This window comes from Trachymyrmex cornetzi, unplaced genomic scaffold, assembly GCF_001594075.2.
Source record: "Trachymyrmex cornetzi isolate Tcor2-1 unplaced genomic scaffold, Tcor1.1 scaffold646, whole genome shotgun sequence".
NCBI classification, from domain to species: Eukaryota; Metazoa; Arthropoda; class Insecta; order Hymenoptera; family Formicidae; genus Trachymyrmex; species Trachymyrmex cornetzi.
In genome coordinates, this window is record NW_017299966.1 from 1529519 (window position 1) to 1545881 (window position 16363).

A 16363-nucleotide genomic window follows, 5' to 3' on the forward strand; every position below is an offset into this window, starting at 1 on the left:
TAGAAAAGAACTACAAAAAATTATTGCCTACATTGTCAATAAATAAAATGAACAGCTTTGTCCAAATTTCTACGTTATCGACAATTGAACAATTTTGTGCCGACTCGAACTATTAACTATCGATAATGTACTGCTAATAATATACAGTATGCTCTGTAAGATGACGTTGTAAAAACATACAACCGGTAATCTTATATTCTTATTTCGTACGTCATATTATTTCGCTCCAATCGTATCTCTACTTGTTCACTGACAATTACTGGTATCAGTACCAATCTGTATTTACTCGTTCATGACGTTCACGTCATACGGTAGATGATCAACAAGCGCAGAAAAGAATATAAAAAACCGGCTACGGCGTAGAGATCTGCAAGGTCGTGTTTTTCTCTTTTGTTAAATTTTCTTTAATTAAACGATACTCTAATCTATTTCTAATGTTAAATAATTCTTAATGATTGAGTGACATCAAGTAATTTCGAACTGCGTTCAATGATGTATTTTTTTTACAGGATAATGATTCGCTTTATTAGCTTATTGTAAGGTTTGAGTGTCAAGAATGGAACACACGGGACAAGTACTGTTCGCGATACTCATTTTGTCGGTGTTGCATTGCACAACTTCAACGTATTTCGGAGATGTATTCGCACAGCAAGCTGATGAGCCCTCTAAAATTGGTTGGCTCTTCTCCGATAACTTTGTCCAAGTTAAGAGGATTCAAAGATCTCCATACGATCTTAAGAGAGAATCCGAGGATGATGGTTCGCCAAAGATCATCAATGGTCAATGCCGGGATAAGTTGAATCAGCTTTGCGGGGATATAGATAGGAATAACGATGAGCTTATGCTGCTCGAATGCATTCAGACTTTCAAGGTATATGTCTACACTATATAAAAGAGCAGGATGAATATTAGATCTAATTGTTGTTGTAAACTTTTTCAGCCCACTGAGATATCTGGAATTAATCAGAAATGCCAGGAAGCAATTTGGTTCTATATCCAAAATATCACAGATAATCAAAACATAGAAAGGCTAACTAGAAGAGTGTGTGGTTCACAATTGGATAACTTACAGTGCTCCAGTTCTGACAAAATCCATGGAGCTTATTTATCTTGTCTGATCGATAAACGAGAGATGGTTAGAGATCCTGACTGCATCACTTATATTCAGAGATTAGAGTGGATTGCTTTCAGCGATTTCAGAATTCTGACTCCCTTCAAGACAGACTGTGCAAATGATATTAGAAAGTTTAAGTGTGACAGTTTACAACCATACAGAGATATATCACAAGGTCAGATATTAGCTTGCTTGCAAGAACACGTCGAACAACTGCAGCACGAGTGTAGGAGGCATATTCTCCATGTATCTGAAATTCAAGCTGAAAATATCAGATTAGATCGTCAACTGTACATGGCTTGTACTCATGATCGCACTAAGTTTTGTCCTAATATTCGACCAGGCAGTGGTCAAGTCTATAAATGCTTAATGAAATATAAAACTGACAGGTAGATATTTAAATGATAATCTAAATGTATATAAAAAGTTAAATATTGTTACTTTATTGGTGTAAGAGATTTGTTAATCTAGAAATCTTCTAGATATGTACAATACATATACATATATGTATTTGAGATTATTTTTATATTGACAGATCGATGACTGCACAGTGTCAGGAGCAATTAACAAGGAGAGAGAAGCTTATTGCTTCTGACTACAAAATTAGCAAAGGCCTTGTTAAGGCATGTAAGGAGGATATTAGAAATAATCACTGCAGGCGGTCCGTGTCCGAGGATAAAGAGATTAAACTGGCGCAAATTTTGCTTTGTCTGGAGTCTGCAATGAAGAATGGCAGCAAAATCGATGGAAATTGTCAAGCGGAAATGTTTGATCACAGGAAATTATTAATGGAAGATTACAGATTATCGCCAGAAATTGTACACAAATGTGCCAACGACATTACGACTTTTTGTAACAGTCTCGAGGTCGGTGGTGCCACAATACATTGTTTAATGGAACATACGAGAACAAGGAAAAGAAAATCGAGAGTCGCGCCGGAATGTCAAAGAGCGGTAAATAATTGATAGAAGAATTAAGAGTTTTTTAGGATGGATTTTTTTCTAGAATTAATAATATACTTATTTACAAAATTCTTTGACTGATCTTCTAATATTTGTAAAAATGTTATGTTGCAAAAAGAAATTTCATAATCTTTTAATGAAATATGTATCACGTAATCATGTAATTTCACAGTTAGAAGAGTTAATTATAGAAGCTGATGCTGGCGAAGATTGGAGAATTGATCCAGTTTTAAGAGAACAGTGTCAACCTGTGGTCAATTTAGCTTGTAGAGATGTAAGTGACTTATTTTTACATACCTAGAATATTATAGATTTTAACCCAGCTTACATAACTAGTGATTTTGTATAAAAAATCCTGGACTCTACATAAAATTTTAAACTTGCTTTTTTTATTCAATTATATTTTGCAGCTTATGTATTTGTCAAATGCATTTATTATTTCTTGTTTTTATTAAATATTTGAATATTGAATTTAGGTACACGGTGGAGATGCTAGAGTAATATCTTGCTTAATGGAACAACTAGGAACAGAACGAATGACCGAGGCCTGTGAAACTGCCTTGGTGCAAATACAGTATTTTATCGCCAGAGACTTCAAACTTGATCCGCAATTGTACAGAGCGTGTAAGTTCGATGCCGTTCGTTTGTGTCACGCAAGAAACGCATGGACTGGCAATGGTAAACAAATGGATCCTGAAACTGGACCACTGGTATTGCCATGCTTGTATCGGCATGTGTACCAGAAAAATATGACAGTAAGATTATTAAATGTATAATTACTTCTTAATTGAAGTTAAAACTTAATAATTTAGTTTTCAAATTGTAAGAATTTACGTTATTAACACTTTATTATTATATTTTTACAAAAAATCTCGTTCTTAACTATTTCTTTTTTAATATTCCATTTAGTTGAGAGCGGATTGTTTAGAAGAAATTAGACGAGTCATGAGGCAGCGTGCTATGAATGTTGATTTGCAACCCGAAATAGAAGAAGTATGTTTCAATGAACTAGCAACACTTTGTTATGACAAAACTGCAAAGGGAGAAGAAATTCTATGCTTGCAGGATAATTTAGAGAAGTACTGATTATCTTGAATAATAGAAATTACACAAGAAAAATTTGAAAAAGCTTGAAGAATTACACTGTTGATAATTTTTAATTATTTTATAATTATCTCTCGCATACGTAATGTTTTGATGAATATTTTTGTTGCAACTTTTTCAGAAGTATAATTCCGAGCTATTTTTTTTATATTAAATTTTAGTTAGATATAAAAATATTAAATTTTTTGTTCAAATTTACATTAATTATAGCTTGAAAGAAAAATGCAAGTTTGCAGTTGGCAATTTTACTGAAGAACAAGCTGAACGTGTTGAATTGAATCCCATAATTTCTTCCGCATGCCAACATATTATGGAACGTCATTGCGAGGTACGCCTTTAATTATTCATTTTATTGTTAGTATTTATTACTATTATTTTTATTTTATTGTTAATGGTGTTTACTCTTTTTAGGAAGTATTAAATATAAAATATGGAAAAGATGAAGGAGATATGATGGAATGTCTTATCGAGCATAAAAACGAGCTGGATGCACGCACCGACTACAAATGTAAAGCAGCTGTGGAACATTTTCAATTGATATCTTTAAAGAATTATCATTTTACATACAAATTTAAGGAGGCATGCAGGCCTTACGTTAAGAGATGGTGCCCTAAGTAATTCAATTTCTTAATATATAAAAATTTTAATATTTTGAACGTAAAATAAATTGTGTAATATATTATAACATAGATCGAAGACAAAGGCCAATGTGATAGAATGCTTAAGCTCCATTGTACAGGAAGATATAATGAAAGATTCTCAGCATCGTGTTATGAAGGATTGCAGACAACAGCTGCGAGCACAACTTTATCAGCAACGAGAAAATATTAATTTCGATCCGTTCCTGCAAGCGGCCTGCGCATCAGACGTCAAACAATTCTGTTTTAATGTGGAACCAGGCAATTCACAGGTATTGACAGTGTTTTGATATACACTGAAAATTTATAGTATATACGTAACATAAACTATAGATTTTCAGTACAGGCAGTGTATATCAGAAAACAGCTAATGTCATTTAAGACAATGCTTTTTTTGTTTTTTTTTTATATACAATTTCTAATTTTCGACTAATTTTCGACAATTTTTAGTAATTAATATCTTGTTAACTATTACGAAAATTGTAAAATGGCAAAGGACTTTTCTTTTCAGTTTAGTCCATTTTGCCCTTATGCAAAAGATTTTTCATTAATTATCAAACACCCTGTATATCGTATACATATGTATAAATGTTGAAAATGGAGAAAATATTTTTATTAAATATTACATTTTTTCAAGTTAGAATATAAACCTACTTAATACTTATTATATTTTCATTGTTCAATATTTGTTAATAACAACTGGTATCTGTTCTTTGTTTTCTAAATTCTGTTGCTGGCTCTTTGATTAAATAGCTGCTCTAGCAAATTCTAATGTTATGATAAACTTTACTGAAACTTAAGTTATTTTAGGTATTAGAATGCTTGGCATCACACAAGTCTAAACTATCGGACATGTGTCATAAACAGCTGTTCAAGATAAGGAAACAGGAGTTTCAAGATAGTTCTAGTGATGTTCCTTTACTGAGCATCTGCCGAGCTATGATAAAACAGTACTGCCATGATGTGAGCAAATCACAAACTTTGGATTGTCTTAAAAGATACAAAGACGAACTCACTTTCGACGATAAATGCAAAAACATTGTGGTTCGAAGAATGATTGAACAAAATACGGATTATAGGTTCAATACTGCATTGCAAAATTCGTGTGGCTATGACATCGAAAGACACTGCAAAGAGGTAGAAAAGAAAATCTATATGTAACTAATTTAATCCTCTAAGACCATCCTGAATTTTATCATCTCAGAATAGTCAGATCTATAGATCACGGATCGCGGAGCTCGCTGAAGAAACTGTTGTGTTTTTCGAAAGGTTTTTGGATTATAAAAAATCTGAAAAAAATCCCGATATACTCTTTCAATATTTAAGAATACAAATGTACGGTTTTATGATCGAAAATGTTTTTTGGTACATGTTTGAATTTGAGGTAGAATCGGAATAAAATGTAAAATGCATTTGTTGCAATAAAAATTTATAATTTTTTTTATATGTGTATAAAAAAAATCTTTTTAGTCTTAAACAGTCCAAAGATAATACTTACGAAAAAAAAAAAATAATAGTGGTGCCTGCTTCAAAAGAGTATAATTTTTGATAACCTAAAGATAGTAATTATGGTTTATAAAAAATACTTTTCCAAAAAAATCAGTATTTTATTTTAGAAATGATTACTTAAAACAAATATAAATAGTTTGAAGAAAAATGTATTTATTACGTATACATATGTGATACTCCCACCTTAAGTACGGGCGAATCTGTTCTGAATTTCTACTTCTATTATGATGCCAAGTAGTTCACGGTGTGGGTTAACATAGTTTAATAATTAATTTATGAATATATATTACTATAGGTTATAATACACGAACGCACTGACAAAGAACTCGAAGGAAAAGTAATTAGATGTTTGAAGATCAGATTTCGGGAATCGAAGCTGACAACTAAATGCGAGCATCAAATGGCTAACATTCTCAGAGAAGCTGCATTAAATTATCATTTAAATCCGTTATTAGCAACGATGTGCGCGCATGAGGTAAAAAAAAATCATAAAATTATAATTTACTATTTATCTCATGAAAAATTAAGAATTTATATTGAATAATTTATGTTGAATACTATTGCATAAGACTTTATAGAGAGAGTTATTATAGAATTCAATTTCAAACAAGTTTACGAAATTTCTCTTCTGTTTTTTAGATTGAAACTATATGCCAATCGGATGAAAACGAGCCTGGTGCTGTTGAAGAGTGTCTTAAAAGGAAATTCAATGCTGGAAATCGAGATATGAGGGAAGAGTGTCGTTTGGAAGTTGCGGATCTGATAGAACAAAGCAAAGCTGACATCAATGTAGATCCCTTATTGCAGAAAGCTTGTGCTGTGGATATCAGCAAATATTGCAGTGCTATACCTCAAGGCGCGGGAAGACGTATGTAATATTGTTTATTAGTAACTACAGATTGAAAATACAAGGTAATTTCGTCAAGAACGAATCCTTCCAAATTAAAATCTACTAAATTTTATTAATTTTTGCATGTACATGTATGTGTTAAATATAATAGAATTAATAATTTGAATAATAATTGTATTAGATATAATGTGCTTGCAAAATGCGCTAGAAGACAGTAATAAATCCTTGCAACCTGATTGTTACAAAATGTTGACTACGAGAATGGAAATGTTTAAAAATGCTGCCAAGGTCTGTAAAAAAATACCATTATACATATCTATTAATTTTTTTGCTTATCTCGGAATAATTGTATTTTACTTATTGCATTACAGTTAATCGCGCCAAATACGTTCGAGGAATTATACACGACGGTAAATCGTTCTCCAGCGAGGCGTTACTTCATAATCGTTGGTTTTACTATAATCGGAGTGATTTTCATCGTTGGCATGTTCTGCGGTCGCGTGACCAGGCGGACGATGATTATGAAAAACAAGTGACGACACACCCGTCCACTAGTGAAATGACTTTCGTGAAATTAGTCGAAGGATTGTAATAGACTACACATATGTGTTGATATGATCGGAGTGCAAGTTCACGATAAAAGAAAAAACATTGGTCTTTTTATACCTTTGTTTATGAAATATTTTAAAATGCGGACCTTTGTATTAATAATTAGGGGGGAGGCTACGAAGTTTTTAACGTGGCTGTTACATACACGCGATATTAAATGCAAAACGAAGATCGTAAGCGTCTAAGAATATACGAATATTCGAGGATTTAACAACATAAGAAGATTTAAATATTTAGATATATATTATACTGTAACATTATGATTCCAAAAATACAGGGTGTTCTATAGGATTTGTAACAAACTTAAAGAGCTCATTTCTTTATACTCGTCGAAAAGAACGCTCTCAAGTTTGTTACATGAAATAACGAAAGAAATTATGTTGTTTGATATTATTATTTTATATTCTGTACATGTATTCTGTACTGTAGAACGAAAGAAATTATGTTATCTGATATTATATTCTGTAGATTGAGATTACCGCGAAAGAAAGAGGTAATTTATTCATTTTCTCGTAGAATTTATTCGTAGGATTTTTAAAAAGCAATAATTTTTTTCTTAAGGCGAGCGATATTTTATCTTTACCTGCGAGCAATTTATTTGGAAACAAGGAATAAAAAACAGTGGAATAAAATAACCAGCGAATTCATTCGCCTTTGTTAGCAAAGACGCGATTTTAACGAGAGAGCTGCCGACATGCCAAAGATTCTTGGAAATATATGCCGCCCAAGAGACGAGTGTGTGTACTGTTGTTGCCTAGAGTCCGTTCCGATTAAAAAACCTATACGCGGAGAGAGATCGTAAGTGGCAAAAATACGAGCACCTAGTTATTTGAAGTGCCGGGGGTGTTCTGTCTCTTCCTTCTCCCAGAGGTTTCGTTCAATCTTTGCGATGAAGTTGGAGAGAAAACGGGAGCATACATGCCTGAGGGTTCGTCACGGTGCTGGTTCTCGAATAACCAGTTTGAAGCGACTGTGCAACGATTATTCCCGAGAGACCCTCGAGGTCATCCCGCGAGAACGACTCCGTGTACAAGCCTTCCCATGACGACAGAAGGACAAGTTTCTGCGACTCTGATGAGCTTTCTGTACCTCGTGTAATATGAAGATTCTGTACAGAGCTTGCGAACGAAGTGTGTTTCTAATTGATTTAAATCCAAAGAGACACACGCTCGATGGGCACAAGTTAGTCCGAGTCTTCCATTCTTCAAGCCTCAATTCCTCGCCTGTGACTTTAATACAATGTGCACATATACGCCTATATCTTCGGCTCTCATGTAAATATATACAAGAATTATAAATTTTTATTTGTCAGAAATATATATACGTATATATAATATACATATATACATATGTGTGTGACGAAATAGCAGCATCAATTATTTACCACATTTCTAATTATCTTTTCTAGATGAACGAGTAACTTAATTGCGATCCTAAATAAACGAACAATTCTTTTACAGATAAAAAAATATTAAGACGAAAGCATGAATTTTTGCGTAATAATCACGCATAATTTTGTCGAGGTCGAAGAGAAACGCGCGCTTTACTCTAAAATGTTAAACTAAAAAAAAATATAATTTAAAGCTCATCGTTAATTATATATAGCATGTATAATTGACGATGAGCTTTCAATTTTTATTATAATTAAAAATGTTACGAAAAGGTTTCGGATTAATTACGATTACATTAAATTGTATAGGAAAATTATCTTCTATATATGCGTCACTTTAATTGCGATCCTATATAAATACATAAGTAATTTGAGTAATTTCACAAAAAATATCATTGACAAAAGCATAAATTTTTGCGCTCATAATCACTGGCTTTCATCAAAACAAAAGACACACTAAAATGCTAAACTCGAAAAATATAAAAAATTGAAAGATTTATTAATTGTTATTGTCCATTATATCCATTATTATTATTATTATTATTATTTATTTTAATCCTTGCCTTGCGGCTTTGGATGGCTTCCAGTCTACATTTTTCCACATTGTTCTTAATTTAATAAACATATACATATAAATATTTATAAGATCTCTAAATACATCATTATATCCATTATATTTTTAATATTAAAAAAATAATACTACATATTTTTTCTGCTGTATTTTTAATATTTTAAATATAATATAACATTTTTTTTAATAAAAAATGCATTGCGAGAAAATATCTCGGACTAATTGCGGATGTTACATTAAATTTTATGGAATAGTCGATCGTTTACCATTGGTTGTGTGCATGTTATCAATTTTTTAACGCAATCCGCGATAGAAAGTAAACGCGTTTAGCTGAGTGGTTCACCGCGACGGAGAGCCCGCCATATTTACTTTGCGCCGCGTCGCATCAGTTCGAAAAATCGTCACGCCTCGCTCGCGTTTTTCAGTCCATCACGAGTTAATTGCCTGGTGAAATACGAAGTTCCTTTCCCCTGCGCTGAAACGGGGCGCATAATGGAGTTAATTAGCGCATGCTACCGTTGCAGCCAACTGTGTTGCTCAATATTCGCAATTATCCACACTGATCACGCGCGCAACATCGCGCGCGGCAACAGCAACAACAAAAAAAGAAGAGAGAAATAAAATAGGTAAATAGAATAGAGAAATAAAATAGATACTAAAAGAGAATAAGCGCGAATTTTTTTTAATTTGTGAGACTGAATTTTAATCCTTTGAAAAATTATTGATTAATAAAGTTTTTAAATAAATTTGCGGCGCAATTTTTTTTAGGTTAAGCGAGAACGTTGACAGGCTATTCTTTTAGCGCTTTCATTTTTTTTTTTTTATTTGTTTCAACAAAGAGGAGTTATGATAAATTTTTTTATACTTTTATGTTCTATGAGGGAAAGCAAAAAAATTCGGTCTTGTTCCGAAATATAATCTTTTTGTATCGATCCGTGTTTATAACGTAATATGTTAACAAATCTAGATTTTATGTATGAGATAATCTGTATTTACATTTTACTTTTATTAATTAATATACACGCATTTATTTTTTAAATTCTATATGTAACACAAGATTGTGCATTTACGTGCAAAATATAATAATATACATTTATGTATATAAGTAAATTATAGATATATTATATTTTACGCAAACCCTCATTTATGTAAACAATCTATGATTCATCGAAGCTTATGTTCTTTGTCGTTGCACTAGAGTTTTTATCTTTTTTTTATGTTTTTATTTATGAATATTAAAATTAGATGCATTAATTAACAATCGTAAAAATTTATGTATTTTACATTGCTTGATTCGTTTATATAAAAAGATTCGTGTAAACTTAACGTTACGTAAACAATTCCATGTAAACTTAATCATAAAATATAGGGCAGGACCTTGATGTAATGTAAACTGCGTGCTAAATGTGCACATTTATCGATATAAAAGTGAAGTGTGAATACGAACCATATATACAAGAGAGCCTCTCACAGACTTGTTAGCGCGCTAACATTATAAGCACGTTCTGAATACGGACCTACGTCTCTTGTGATAAATCGATCGCAATAATCAAGATATCAATACGTACTTCAATACGTACATTCTCTCGCGCGTACAGTATATTGATATCTCAACATTCAAAAGATAAGGTCTTCAAACGCAGAGATAGAAATGAGAGATATCAGAATTTGGCGATTTTTGACGAAACTCGAGGTGTGTTATCGTCATATTTATCGGTTTATGTGGGTGCATGCATGCACGTAATTAGGCGTTTGTTTCCGGGTTGAGCTCGCAAATCGACATCCTTATTGGTAGTAATCAGAGAGATCTCAACTTCGATATTCTCGGCGGAAATTAAAAAGATTTGATTGTATAGCTTGAAATTAGATGAAAATGACAAAAGTGAGCACATTTATTAGAGACTGACTAATGAAATTATAAATATTCTAATAAATTTGCTCATTTTTGTAATTTTCATCTTATTTTAAGATACACAATCGTTCTGCTCAATTTTATCGTCTGTTTTCAGGCGGAAGCTGAATGAATTTCGACCTCAGCCCCTTTCCTCCTTTTCGGAAGTTGAAATGTCGTCAATAATTGTGTGAGACAACTCGGTAAGTGGATCCTGCACATTGAAATTATTTGTCGTCTTTGTAATAATATGATCGCGCGACAGATCGTATTATTTGAAAGTTGAAATTTATTAATTTATACCTTTTCAATAAGATTACAATCAGATTAATATTAAGCTGTTCGTCTCCAAATATAAATTTTAACACGTTTTTCGTATCTAATTTTGTTTTTTCATACATTTTTCGTACTTCTGTTTCTTTTTTTTTTCTTGGTCGAGCCACACATTTATCTTTTTTTTATGATTCGCACTATCCCGAGTGGCCGATCGCAATTCGATCAACTCTCTGATTTTTGGGCTTCCTTTTTTTCATCTCGTCCGAAGCGTGCATTTTTCGCACTCGAGAGCGAAAGGGTGTTTGGTTGGAACTAGAAAATTATAAAAAATATAAAACAAGGAAGCCGTACTCTCCCCAGTGACGTTAACTTACACATCACGTTGGAAATACTATATCAATAACTTTGTATGTCATACGACATACAATACGATACGGTCAACATTTTTCGGAACATGGATTAATTCGTGGAATTTTTGTAAAACTAGAAAACTTGTGTTTGAAATGTATTCAGATTTTATATAAAGTACATACGTTTCAAGTTAAACGTATATTAGCTAAGATTTCTAACATCGCGTGATAAATCTCGTTGAAATTTTCATAAAAAATCATAGAAATGTCCGAGTTTCTTCTTTCTTTTTTCTCTTTTACAGCTGTGATTAATGTAACAATTTTGATTGTTTATCGAAATTAGCTTCCCTAATCTGTTTACCTCAACTACCGCAATTGTTTATTTCCTTTATCACGATATAATTATGCGGCTATATGTTATATTTGGAATTGAAATTTATTGACTCGTGCTTTTCAAGCTTAATAAGCTTAACGGGCTTAATATTAGTCATCCCTAAAAGCTTAATATTAGGCTTTTAATCAAATATTTACGATACGGAATGAAACGAGATGAATCATAACAGGCGAAAAAATCGGGTCAAATGAATAAAGATGATATTAATACTCGAAAGCAGAGATAAAAGAGTTTGTTTTCTCAAAGTAAGAACATGTAAACACGATACTTATTTTTAATTATTTTTTAATATTGATATATACGTTTAATTTCTGATTTTCGTATATTTTTTATACATAATTTTAAAGATTTACACTTATACAACAAGCGTATATGGAGTGTTTTATATATATAGAAAAAAATACAAGCAGATAATGTTATATTAAAAATACGTCAAGACAAAATCAACGATTAAATGTAAATTAATATATACATTAGAAAATAACTAAAGATAATAATAGCGTTGAAATTTTAAAATTTGCAGGATAGAATTATTGACCAGTCAAGAGAAAATGTAAAATGAATATAATTCTTTTAAAACAAATAACAGCGTTAGTTATCTTTTTAAAACTTTTTACAATAGTAAATAAATAATCGTGTCATTAAAATATATTATAAAATGAAATATAGAAGTTCGTAAAAGAGATATATATTTTTAGCGCAAACATTTCCGAAGTGAGTTCTAAGAACTTTAGTTTTATCGAGGCGGGCTTGTGTTTTCACAGATAATAAATTTTTTAATTTGTTTTTTTTTATAAAAAAAGTTGTTTATACCCGATGAATGTAACTATTTATTTATGTCTTCGTGATGGTCGTCTTTATCTTTTGCGTTTAAAAGCGGGAGCATCAAGTCCTTTAAATATAGGATACACAATATAGGCTGCATGATGTGAATGGTTCAGATAATAAATTAATTAAATACATATTAAGAAGGGCTACAAACCAAGTGAAAACACAAAAATGTAAGTGCTAAGCAAATATATTAGTAAGCGCTAAAACAAATTAAAACAAAAATAAATAGAAATGAATATAAAACAAACGGCATTTCGATTCCGATGGGGTTATTATCAATGTTAGGCATGTAAAAACTTTCAATAAATTAATAGTATAAACATATTTGAAATAGCAACGGCCTATAACTAAAAATTACAAACTACGAAAATAAAAACTTTTTTAATTAATACTAACTTCAGCTGAATGTACAAAAAGATATCTAGTAAAATAACATACTATGGTTATCGCAACGGTATTAAATGGTATTAAAAATATTGCTGTTGTATCCAATAGAGATCATCTTTGTAATTGTGCGTAAGATGGTCAGAGAAAACTCGCAATATTTATTTTATTGCTGTACATATATCGGCGCACTGTTTGTACTTTGAGTTTTAAACCTTTTGTTTTACTAATATTTTTATATTCTGACTGATATCATTTTATTTAACATTGGAACTAATTTTAAGGTTATTTATTTTAAGATTTTATTCCTTTTTTTGTATGAGCTCTTTATCAACGAATATTTTGTCATACTTTATATTATTTTAACAGACTGATTGCTTTTTGAATCTCAAATTTTTATACAACCGATATTATATTTTTTCACATTCTGACTGATGTTATTAATACTTAGCATTGAAAATTTGAAGGTATTTATACTAACGATTTTTTTTTATGGGTCTTTTATTAACGAACATTTCTTATTTTATACTTTATATTGTCATTTTGACAGACTGTTTTATTAGCTATTTGTCATCAACATGAACTTAATATGTTAACTAACGTTAATTATTGCGACATGTCTATAGCGAATTTTCTCTGTACCATCTTGCGCACAATTACAAAGATGATCTCTATTGGATACAACAGCAATATTTTTAATACCGTTGCGATAACCATAGTATGTTATTTTACTACCATTTTGTACATACAGCTGAAGTTAGTGCAATTCAAAAAGTTTTTATTTTCGTAGTTTGTAATTTTTAGTTATAGGCCGTTGCTATTTCAAATATGCTTATACTATTAATTTATTAAAAGTTTTTACACATCTAACTTTGATGTAATGACCCGATCGGAGTCGAAGTTTCGCCGTTTGTTTTATATTCATTTCTATTTATTTTTGTTTTAATTTGTTTCCGCGCTTACTAATACATTTGCTTAGCACTTACATTTTTGTATTTTCACTTGGTTTGTAGCCCTTCTTAATATATATTTAATTAATTTACAATATGGGATGTTTCGTGTCTTCGCACTTTTTTTAATTAGCTAATTTCAGTCGGTTTTTTTTTACATCGGGGATGAACGCAAATGGAGTGTCATATACAAAACGAAATAATTCTAGTTTTTGAAAATTACATTCCGTAGCTGCCATCGGATAAACGAAATTTATTCTTAGAATAATTTCATTTCGGGTGTAGATGTAATAAAACGTGTAACATGTGGAGAATGTTAAAAGTTACTGAACGTTACGTTAAATTTTCAAAAAGGCAGTCTGGCACGCCCTATACGAGCGTATATTTTGTAACTGCACGTTCCTCAGCCACGGCGGAATGGATCGTGGCAGGGGCTCCATTCGTACGTCCCACTAGGAAGCATAAAACGGCACGGAGATGGCGTACCGAAGATGAAGATTAAGATCTAGATTAAGCGACGGAAGACCGTCGGGATGCCGGCGCGAGCGAGGCTCGTTGCATCGCTCGTTGCAAGAGAGAGGGGTAGAGATCATGCGCCCTGCATTCACACATTGGTTGGTACGAAGGGTGGCGGGTTTCCCAACCCTCGTCGTCAGTTTGACGCCGCGTGCGAGCGCATACAGATCTGTCGCGATCGCCGACTCGCGCGCGCGAGAGGGAGCAGAATTGGGGAAACTGAGAGAGAAAGTTCGTTGTTCTTCCAGGGAATCATCGTAAAATGATCGCCCGCAGGTCGAGTCTGTACACTCGATCAGTCGATCCAACCTGAAACTAGATAAGAGAGCCCGATCGAGAAGCGCGAAAGAAAGAGAAATCACGCCGTCAGAGATTCTCTTCTGTAAGGTGGATCGCACGCGATTTTTTTTTTTTTAGGAAACACGAGATTACAAGGAGATTACACGTAGTTCAATTCGTGCGATTGCGATTGCAAGAACTATGTCGATACACGTCCGTTAATCCGATTATCAATCTCGAACATTTATGACAGATGACCGATTATGAGCGATTCATGTATAATTGTTCGAAAATGATTAATAACGCCAGTTTAAAATGGAATTCTATAGGATATATTATTGATTTATCAAATTAATTAAAAAATAGCGTTAGAATTTTGTTTTTGAAATTTCCACTCTTTAATTTAAAAAATAGATCGAATATGACACGATTCAATTTGTTGTAATAGAAAGAATGGGATTAATTGTTATCAGATTTTCAAAAATGAATGCATTTTGGAACAATTTTTAATCCGGAGAGATAATGCGGCTTTGTAAATCGAATTTTGAAGACAATTTAATAAGAATTGATTATCAAGAAAATTGCCGTAGCTTTTTGGTACTTTAAAAGTATTAAAATTATAAAGAAATTCCCTTCGCGTTTCTTTATTTTGAAAATATCGGTTAAATTCTTGCAATTTTTATGTTTATCTTTTGTACTTTTATGCTTTTTTATTCACGAAAAAATAGGAGAAAATTTGAGAAAATTGCCGAAGGAGAAGCCAAATTAATTATCTGATATTATAGAGGAGAGAGGGAGAGAGAGAGAGAGAGAGAGAGAGAGGCGAGGGGGAGGGGCAATTGTCTTAAAAAGATTATTTATTAGATCGATTAAAATGCGATATTCTACTTGTAAATGGAATTTTTGTGGTCTTCAGTATTTAGCTGATTATGAGTGAAGTTCTATATAAAACCGCGGGGCATTTATCGAAAGATCATATTAGTTAATCTGTAATCGAACCTCGAGTACACTTCAAAGGAAAGTTATTAATTTACGTAATTACGGAACAATATGCCGATGTGGATTTAATTTTCGCTAATAGAAATTGAATTGTATGCAACTTTTAACGTCAATTTTGCATGGACATTATTTCTGATGAAATCATGGAAATATTGTGCTAACTCTCAATATTTTCGCAGAAATTGATGATTACCATATAATTGAAGGCACATTTAATTTGTATGATTTATTATTATGGCAATATGCGTTTGTGTATTCTTGCTCTCATTTCGCATTTAAATTTTATCGATGTTTAACGCCGTTACCGAAAGCGCAGAAGTAATTTATAATTAAAATGGATGAAGAAAGCATATGCGCGTTTTACGGTTCTATCCACTTAACTGTTCACTTAATTACATAAAGCATATGCAAGCACGCGTTACGTAAACGATTATGATTGTTCGCCAAACAAGTGAACATATAAGCAAGGAAACAGTTGACTAATGGAATAAAATAAATACATGTATATACTCTATAACAATTAGGCGCACAACGATGTTTGGAACGTCAACGCTATCATTAATCGCTAGTGGATCAAAACGGCGACAGATGCCTGTAGACGATTTTGCCGCGTGCGAATTTTCCGTTAAAATACCGTCAATACATTGCGAATGTCTGCACTTTTCACCACGACAGATTTGCCGTGCAGGAACATACGATATGTGAGTGTGTCATGATCTATGATGATGTGCGCGAATCACAAAATC

The 16363-nt window shown here is 32.2% G+C and overlaps 1 protein-coding gene across 1 annotated transcript; it reads left to right on the top strand.

Annotated features, from left to right (window-relative positions):
* Nucleotides 1-210: 210 nt before the first annotated feature.
* Nucleotides 211-6858, top strand: Glg1 (Golgi apparatus protein 1). The gene is made up of 15 exons (XM_018516775.1): nt 211-374; nt 510-871; nt 941-1503; nt 1650-2067; nt 2249-2350; nt 2553-2831; nt 2986-3155; nt 3391-3508; nt 3592-3794; nt 3871-4090; nt 4629-4955; nt 5623-5802; nt 5967-6195; nt 6359-6465; nt 6549-6858. The coding sequence occupies exons 2-15, from the start codon at nt 557-559 to the stop codon at nt 6711-6713; spliced, it is 3396 nt and encodes a 1131-aa protein (XP_018372277.1). The 5' UTR covers nt 211-374; nt 510-556; the 3' UTR covers nt 6714-6858.
* The last annotated feature ends 9505 nt before the right edge of the window (nt 6859-16363 follow it).

Bases quoted from the DNA above. Each gene is read 5' to 3' on its own strand.
- Glg1 (XM_018516775.1), top strand. From the start codon at position 557: ATGGAACACACGGGACAAGTACTGTTCGCGATACTCATTTTGTCGGTG. The intron at 1,504-1,649 runs GTAGATATTTAA...TTATATTGACAG, and splicing joins ATGAAATATAAAACTGACAG to ATCGATGACTGCACAGTGTC. The intron at 6,196-6,358 runs GTATGTAATATT...TAATTGTATTAG, and splicing joins ACCTCAAGGCGCGGGAAGAC to ATATAATGTGCTTGCAAAAT.